At 41.9% G+C, this 8,678-nt stretch overlaps 1 protein-coding gene across 5 annotated transcripts; it reads left to right on the forward strand.

The window, feature by feature from the left end:
• Positions 1 to 291: 291 nt before the first annotated feature.
• On the forward strand, positions 292 to 6,118 carry ZBED5 (zinc finger BED-type containing 5). Of its 5 annotated transcripts, none has more exons than XM_074372392.1 (3): positions 292 to 767; positions 2,640 to 2,754; positions 3,794 to 6,118. In XM_074372392.1, the coding sequence occupies exon 3, from the start codon at positions 3,967 to 3,969 to the stop codon at positions 6,049 to 6,051; it is 2,085 nt and encodes a 694-aa protein (XP_074228493.1). In that variant the 5' UTR covers positions 292 to 767; positions 2,640 to 2,754; positions 3,794 to 3,966; the 3' UTR covers positions 6,052 to 6,118. The 5 variants fall into 5 exon arrangements, with proteins under 5 accessions (XP_074228493.1, XP_010963169.2, XP_045379969.2 ...); XM_010964867.3 differs by having other exon boundaries at positions 293 to 767; positions 3,831 to 6,118; XM_045524013.2 differs by lacking the exon at positions 292 to 767 and adding an exon at positions 801 to 1,001.
• The last annotated feature ends 2,560 nt before the right edge of the window (positions 6,119 to 8,678 follow it).

An 8,678-nucleotide genomic window follows, 5' to 3' on the forward strand; every position in this document is an offset into this window, starting at 1 on the left:
CAAACAGAACTCCAGAGCGCTGGGCATTCCTCTGGGGAGGGGGCCACTTGTGAGGTCCAAAGACACAGCAAGCGGACTCGTCTCTGTTGACACTGCGGAGACGCCGCTATCCCTACGTACTTCTTGGGTGAGCCCAGGTGGGGTCCAGGTGGCTCTCCGAACCCCATCTGGGCTCATCCAAGAACTCTGGCAAGAGCAGCGGTCCCAGCGAGGCCAGGCTCAGCTGCCAATTCGGTCCGCCAGGAGCCCTTGACACGCCAGCGCCCAGGAGGGGCGTGGAAGGGATTGGGCGTTTTCTGCCCCGATTCCAGTGGGAAAACAAGGAAAAGAGAAGGCGGTTGCGCAACCAGGGCCTGGGGTGCGGTTTGGGAAACAAAGAGGTCGTGAAAACACCAGCAGCCGAGGCTCTCCGAATATAGTCAACGCCGCCGAGCCAGAGCCCCAGTGTTTCTGGGCACGCAGATTTATCGAGGCCAGTCCACCCCAAGGGAATCACAAATGCGATCTTGCAGCACCCAGGTATCTTCATTGTAAACAAGAGCCCAGGCTGCTTCCGGCGGGAGAAAGTTTGAAAACAATCGCTTCACGTCGGGAATCCGCTCAGGCTTCCTGAGCCAAGGAATCCAGAGCCGCGGCGCTGATAGCTGGACCGCGCCTCAACCGAGCTTGGTCCTTCCCTTTAGTCCCGCCCCACTGCTCCGCGCGGATTGGCGGCGGGAAGCAGCTCTGGCGCTGATTGGGCGGCGGTGGAGTCGCTCGTGGAGACGGTAAGTTCGGGTGCCCCAGAGTGCTAAATTTATCTTCAGACAAGCGACCGCGCCAGCCGCGAATCGGATGGCTATGGAGGTGGCATAGGCGATATCCCTGAGCCGAGAGCATCACCCTGTCCCCGAATCCTTCTTTCCCCTGTTTTGTTTTTCATTTACCCCCTTCCTTTCTCCCTTCTCCCCCCCTCCAGTCCGCGACGACTGGCTCTTGACCCTGTTCAGGCCTCGGTGAAGGTGAGGACCAGAGCCGCCGCGGCGGCTGAGTGGTGCGCTCTGAAATGGCCGCTGCCTTGATCTTTGTAAAATGGCGGCCTCAGGCTCCGCTGGGACCCGCGGCGCTGCTCCGCAGCCCAGCCGCAGCTGAGACCGTTCTCTCCATCACTGATGGAGATGAAGGAGAAAGATAGTGTCGGGTGCTGAGACGTTTTCCTGTGGTTGTTAGCTGAGGCGACCGCCCGGGGACGCGAGAGGAGTTCTGTAGGCGAGGGTGGACTCCGACAGGAAGCCAGCCCCCAGCTGTCGCGGGCTGCGGGCAGCGCGCACCTGTGACAAGGAGAAGCCGAGGGATAGCTGGCCCCGGGCGCACAACGAGGTGACTGTTTAAAGAAGCATTTAGGTGCTGGACTGGGTGTCCGTGCCCACTTTTGCCGTTTTGAATGGACTGCACTCTTACCCAGCCTTCCTGCCCCCAAGGGTATTGTTCAAAGCTGGAACCGCCTGAGGGTGGGGGGTGAATGGATTGTGATACCTGTCAGTTTAACTGGAAGAGAAAAGATGAGGATCCCCCCTTCCCTTTCAGGCAGGCGAATAGAAATTTATAGAGAGTGCAATCTCTTTGTCCTCCAGAGATTCAGGGAAGCACCTCTAAAGAGGTGGTGATGAGACCCCCCTCCCCTCCTGAAAACAAAGCGTCCTACTCCGTTGCGTCCTTCTCTGGCAGCAAGGGAGAAGGATCCTAACCTTTGAGGTCACCCAGCAAACGGCTCCATGAAATTCTCTGTCGGTAGATTCCATTCTGGACTGTGGAAGGACAATCTCTTTTGCTCCCAGTAATGGAGAATTAGGGCTTGCTGCTGCTGCTGCTGCTGCTGCCGCCCATTTAAGACCCTAGACTTTCTGGCAGTTGTAATCCTTTGTAGTTCATTTCTCTGCACCGTCCAATTGCTGGACCAGATTTTTTGAGTGCTTGGGAAGTTAAGAGTATTCAGGGACACACAGCAGTACTAGGCACGTGGGCTCTGCAGGCGAACTTTTTGAGTTCTGAGTTCTTCACAGATGTGTTAACTTAGCAGGTGGCTTAACCTCTCTGCATCTATTTGTTCATCCCTACTGGAGGGAGTGATTAATGATAGTCTCTGACTCTCAGATTTGAGGATTAAATGAGCTAATCTACGAAGGATTTAGCAGTTAACTGGCACGTAGTAAACAATGGTCACTCAAACATTAGTAACCTTAGGAACTTGGTTATTGAGACAAGGGCGGTTATAGCAAAAAGGCATAGTTTTTATAACACTTACATGTATAATTCCATTTTGGATTACTTTGAATGCTTAGTTAGTTTTAGAGACATTAAGGTGTGTCTGTACCGTAAAAAGTTAGGTTTAGTTTCTGAAAGTTTTTAATGTCTTTCTGTGAAGTCAGTGGATGGGGGAGTATTTCAAAACAATGAAATTACCTGGATATTAAACAGGACAAAAATATTAGCATTTCTCCTATGCTAGGCACCTTCTATTTCACTCTTAAGATCTGCATTGTAGTGAAGAATCATTTGTACCACCTAGCTCTAAAATAAATTGTTAAGGAATGGTCATCTGAGAGATTTGTATTTAGTTCTGCTTTTGCAGAGTCTAATTATAATTTTTCTCATTCTAGGCTTTTGGTTACTCCCCTTCCACCCTATCCCTTAATTTAATTTTTTCGAAGAATCTACATTTCAAGCTGCCAAGGTGGAGAGTGTGACTACAGAAGGGACTGCTTCTCATTTCAGGTATCTTACTCTCTAGCTGTTACTAGGAAAACCATTTTGATTCAGGATCTAATATGAGAACCCAGTGCTTACTCTGTAGCCAAATCATAAAGTTTAAATCAAAAGTAGCTTTATTTAGATAGATACTAAATTTGAATGCCTTAACTTATAAGCCAGTACTCTTCAGCGGTCCTAAAATTTGCATTACCGTTCCATTTAATTATGCTTTTTAAAAGCTGTTATATGAAGAATATACCTATTAAAATGAGAGTTTATGTTTTCTTTAGGTCTTTGTTAAGCCTTCAGTAAAGAATAATAGGGTGCAGAGTAATCAGTAAAATCTATACATTACTTTGAATAGGTCTTATTTTGGATAATGTAAATATTTATGTCATTTTAAGTCCAGAGAAATAGTAACTAACTTTTGGTTTATAGTTTACTTTTCAATGTTAACACAGTATTTAGGATGCAGCAGGATTCTGTGTTTTGCAAAACTTTGAACTATGTGTGTTTTTGACATAGCTCTTCAGAATAGTTGCTAGCCCTGAAAGGAGCCTTCAGATGTATAATAGTGTCAGCAATTAATGTGTCTAATGGCAGTAGGCACCAGAAAGCTAAAAGAGATTCCAGGATACTGTGTCCATGAAAGGGGTTGGTAAATTATGGCCCCATCCTGTTTTTATAAATAGAGATTAGTTAGAATACAGCTGGGCCCGTTCTTTAAGGTATTGTCTATGGCTGCTGCCGTGCCACAAGTACAAACTTGAGTAGTGGCAACAGAGACCATGTGTCCCCATAAAGTAAAAAATATTTACCAAATGATCTTCATAGGAAAAGTTTGCCAGCCCCTGCCGTGGGGCCTCAAAGTCCCTTCCTTCAAAATACATTTATCAACTCTTCATTATTTCTTAGCCCAGTGGTTCCCAAATCGTCTTTTACAGGATGTTAATATTGTCTAAGTTTATAAGTGTTATGAGGAAAAGATCAATGCTAACAGTAGTTTTTTCTTTGTAATTTATTTTAAAATATAAGTTTAAGACTGCTAAACTCATTGCTATAGCTTTTATTTTTATGTGATAATCTACCTTTACGAAAAGGAGTGCCATACCTGAGAGCACCAGGAAGTCGAATGAGAGATCACCTGATACACGAACGTGTGATGTTCCATCTGCGCCTTGATGCATAGGCAGCACTTACAAATTAACTGATGAGTTGCTCTGTATCATCTCTTTGATGATTGCTCATCTTCTATGTGTCCTGTCTTATAATGTCAACACATTTGTGATACTCAATGTTTACTCTAAATTAACCATGTTTTGTACCACAAACACATTGCCTATGGATCTGTTGCTGAAACAAGGAAGTCTTAAACAAGAAGTAGAATCTTTTTGTTATCAAATTGTGTCTGAATCAAATGATCAAAAGGTTGGAATATTACAAAGTGAAGATGAGCAGTTGCAGCCTTCAGTTTCTAAAAATTCAGAAGGTGAGCTTTCCAGGGTCAAATTTATGTCCAATTCCAACAAAATAACAACATTTAGTAAGAAACCAAAAAGAAGAAAATATGATGAAAGTTACTTGTCTTTTGGATTTACTTACTTTGGAAATAGAGATGCACCTCATGCTCAGTGTGTGTTATGTAAGAAAATTCTATCAAATAGCTCTTTGGCCCCTAGTAAGCTTCGAAGACATTTGGAAACTAAACATGCTGCATATAAAGACAAAGACATTAGCTTTTTCAAGCAACATCTTGATTCACCTGAAAATAGTAAACCCCCAGCACCTAAAATTGTCAATACAGATAATGAAAGTGCTACAGAAGCATCGTACAATGTAAGTTACCACATTGCCCTGAGCGGAGAGGCTCATACTATTGGAGAGTTGCTTATCAAGCCTTGTGCGAAAGATGTCGTGATGCGGATGTTTGACGAACAGTATAGTAAAAAAATAGATGCAGTACAGCTGTCAAACAGTACTGTTGCGCGTCGAATTAAGGATCTAGCTGCTGACATTGAAGAAGAGCTTGTTTGTAGACTGAAGATTTGTGATGGGTTTTCACTGCAGCTAGATGAATCAGCTGATGTTTCAGGACTTGCTGTGCTGCTTGTGTTTGTTCGTTACAGGTTTAATAAGTCTATTGAGGAAGACCTACTCTTATGTGAGTCTTTGCAGAGTAATGCCACCGGTGACGAAATTTTCAACTGCATCAACAGTTTTATGCAAAAACATGAAATTGAATGGGAAAAATGTGTTGATGTTTGTAGTGATGCTTCTAGGGCAATGGACGGGAAAATTGCCGAGGCTGTCACCTTGATAAAATATGTGGCTCCCGAAAGCACCAGTAGTCACTGCCTATTATATAGACATGCACTTGCAGTTAAAATAATGCCTACATCTCTGAAAAATGTGCTCGATCAGGCAGTCCAAATCATCAATTATATTAAAGCTCGGCCACATCAGTCCAGACTACTAAAAATTTTATGTGAAGAAATGGGTGCCCAGCATACAGCACTTCTTCTAAATACGGAGGTGAGGTGGCTTTCCCGAGGTAAAGTTCTTGTAAGACTCTTTGAGCTTCGTCGTGAACTATTGGTTTTCATGGATTCTGCTTTTCGACTTTCTGATTGTTTAACAAATTCATCGTGGCTGCTAAGACTTGCATATCTTGCAGATATTTTTACTAAATTAAATGAGGTTAATCTGTCGATGCAAGGGAAAAATGTGACAGTTTTTACAGTATTTGATAAAATGTCATCATTGTTAAGAAAATTAGAATTTTGGGCCTCATCTGTAGAAGAAGAAAACTTTGATTGTTTTCCTACACTCAGTGACTTTTTGACTGAAATTAATTCTACAGTTGATAAAGATATTTGCAGTGCCATTGTGCAGCACCTAAGGGGTTTGCGCTCTACTCTGTTAAAATATTTTCCTGTAACAAATGATAATAATGCTTGGGTTAGAAATCCATTTACAGTAACTGTTAAACCAGCCTCATTAGTGGCACGGGACTATGAGAGCCTGATTGATTTAACATCTGATTCCCAGGTGAAGCAAAATTTCAGTGAACTTTCACTTAATGATTTTTGGAGTAGCCTAATTCAGGAGTATCCAAGTGTTGCGAGGCGTGCCGTTCGTGTATTGCTTCCTTTTGCTACAATGCACCTGTGTGAAACAGGATTTTCCTATTATGCTGCAACAAAAACGAAGTACAGGAAAAGACTTGATGCTGCACCTCATATGCGGATCCGACTTAGCAACATCACACCTAATATTAAGCGGATATGTGATAAAAAGACACAAAAACACTGTTCTCATTAAAATTGGAGGGTTCTGCATGCCTCTTGATAACCAAATATAAGGTGAAAATAAAAAATGATTTGCTTCACCACTGGTATTTTGAGGTTTTAAATAAAATGATTCAAGTATATACCTCTTCGATTTTAAGAAAGGTAAAGAATCAAAAATGTGAACATGTGTTACTGTTGGTGTTTCTTCATCACATTGTAATTTCAAAGGGTTCCAGGTCATGATTATGGGAAATACTGATTCACAAGATAAAGTCCCAGTTTCTTAGCATGACTATCTTTTCAGGATCTCATCTCTGCCAATCTTTCTGGCCACGCCCACCCTCCAATCACAGGGAACTTCTTGCCTAAACATATCTGACTGTATCACGTTTTCAGGTCTCAAAAAATTGTTTCTTCACCTTGCTTCCTGACAAACTCCTATTTGCTTTTCAGCCCTTTTAGTTAATCTTAGATCCTGTCATTCTCCATATCTTTCTGTTTGGCCCTGTTTTTTGTGTATGTCTCAACTGTGAACTGCTTGGTGATCTCAAAATTTCCAGTGTTACTGGACTGAGCTGTTAACATGGTCTTATCCAGCTCTGTGTCTCATTTATCTGGCAGAAGATCTTAACTAAAGTAGGTGCTAAGTAAAGGAAAAAGTGTTGGTAAATGTGAACCAACAAAAAATTGGATAGGACATGTTAGCTTATATTTATATGTTCTCGTGTGTAGAATGCTACTCTTTGTGTTTGGGGCTCTGTTATTCTATTAGAATTTAATGTGGCTGTTAGGCAGAAGTCACTGAGGGATGTCAGAGATCTGATTGGAGCTGAACTACTGGAGAGAGAGTATAAAGAACATTTTCACATTCTCTTTGTTTCTCAGTTCCTATATAGATTATTGCAAATTCCGTATACTATAGTCTAATGAGGCTTTACCGTACTTGAAGATGATTAGACTTGAAACCTCTATCAGTTCATTCTTAGAATACTGCAAAAGATTTCTGACTGACTCTCCTGCCTCTGGTCTCCTCTTAGCATGTCACATCACACAACGCAGCTCACTAACAGTGTTAAGTTTTCTGTTACTCCTATAGCCAAGAGCTACTAGAGATAGCCATTATTTATTTAATCTCACTTATTCAAAACTATGCCCCGTTTTAGGGAGGAATACCTCTCCTCCCTACGGCAGAATGTGGTAGGATGACTAGGTTCCAGTACCTGCTCTACTACTTAACTAGCTAATCAACTTTAGACAGTTCGAGCCTTCCTGAACCTCAGTTATCTCGTTTGTAAAATTGTAATTATGCTGCCTTTGAAGAGTTACTAAGATGAAATGAGTATGTATACAAAACTCCTCTAACAGTGGGTGGTCAGGTGGTCAGGAATAGATTAAGTGATGTGTATTAGTTCCTTGCCATATCCAACCATGTCCCAGTTAAACTTTACTCCACAGTCAAACTTCCAGTCTGAGTTTTTATTCTCTGTGGAAACTCAGCAGATCTCAAGGCTGTAGGACCTCACCTAATCTGAGGCTGCAAGATTAAGTATTTTTAGTCCAGGTTTTTTTCTCCTTTGTCACATTATTAAGCACCTATTTGCCAGTTACCCTACTAGATGCTTGTATGTCATCAATAATCTTTATAACAATCATGGAATTAGGTAATTTTTGAATTTGTGCAAAGTCACACAATAAATAGCAGAACTTAGTTTAAAGTGGGTCTTTTCTGATGGTACTTTATGCCATCTTTGCCTTTCAGATTTTTCTAAGAGTATCAGTGACTTGGGAGTATAGCTAAAACTCCCTACTAAAATGTGGACATTTCTTTGAAATCCTCTGTTTTCTTCTCTAAGTTCATCCAAAATAGCCATCTACTTCAAAGTATGACTGTTTTAATATAAAAATGTGTAAAATAGGGATTAAATTGCTACCAAGTAAAATTATTTCTCCAAAAAGATTCATCATAATTACTCATACATGCAGTACTTTTTGTCAGCTAATCCTGGAATTAAGTCTACCCAAGTTTGAGAAGTAGGTACAAAGCCTTAATGTCTACATCTGGCTCATACCTCAAGTTTGATAACCAGACTCCCTATGTGATTGCTGAAACAGAGCTTCTGCTTAGGTCATCTGTCCAGGATATCGCCTCTTGAAATACAAGACCTCTCTTGCTTTCTAGTCCTTTACCCCTAACCACTTCCTCTGAGAATCTACTCTTCTGCATTTAAACCCAAGTCTATTGACTGGGACCGCTAACTGCTACTAGACCTCTTTAATGGTTCTTAATGGCAACTGCATACCTGTTCTATAACCTATCAGGACTAACCTATGGGTACCATGTATGGCTAGTGAGAATAGACTTTTAGCACCTAAAGGTGGGTCTCATACCTGCTGGATAATGGTTAAGTCTAGCTCCAGGCAGCAACTTCTGTATTACCCTAACCTACTGCGGTTACTGTGACTGAGTCCCGAGAGAAGATTCTTTTCCTTTATGTTTAAACTCTACCTATGCTTCGGAATCAGCCTTCCTTAAGTAAAACCCAAGCAAAGTAAGTCTTGAGCACTGTCAAATTCCCTTTCTTTTGTATCTCTAAAGCCCTTTGGTTAGCCTGCCATTATTCCCTAAGTCTTCAGATACTAGAGGCTCCGTCTGGAACT

Source organism: Camelus bactrianus, chromosome 10 (genome assembly GCF_048773025.1).
Source record: "Camelus bactrianus isolate YW-2024 breed Bactrian camel chromosome 10, ASM4877302v1, whole genome shotgun sequence".
NCBI classification, from domain to species: domain Eukaryota; kingdom Metazoa; phylum Chordata; class Mammalia; order Artiodactyla; family Camelidae; genus Camelus; species Camelus bactrianus.

Excerpts from the sequence above, each read along its gene's own strand:
- ZBED5 (XM_074372392.1), top strand. The coding sequence starts at position 3,967 with ATGATTGCTCATCTTCTATGTGTCCTGTCTTATAATGTCAACACATTT.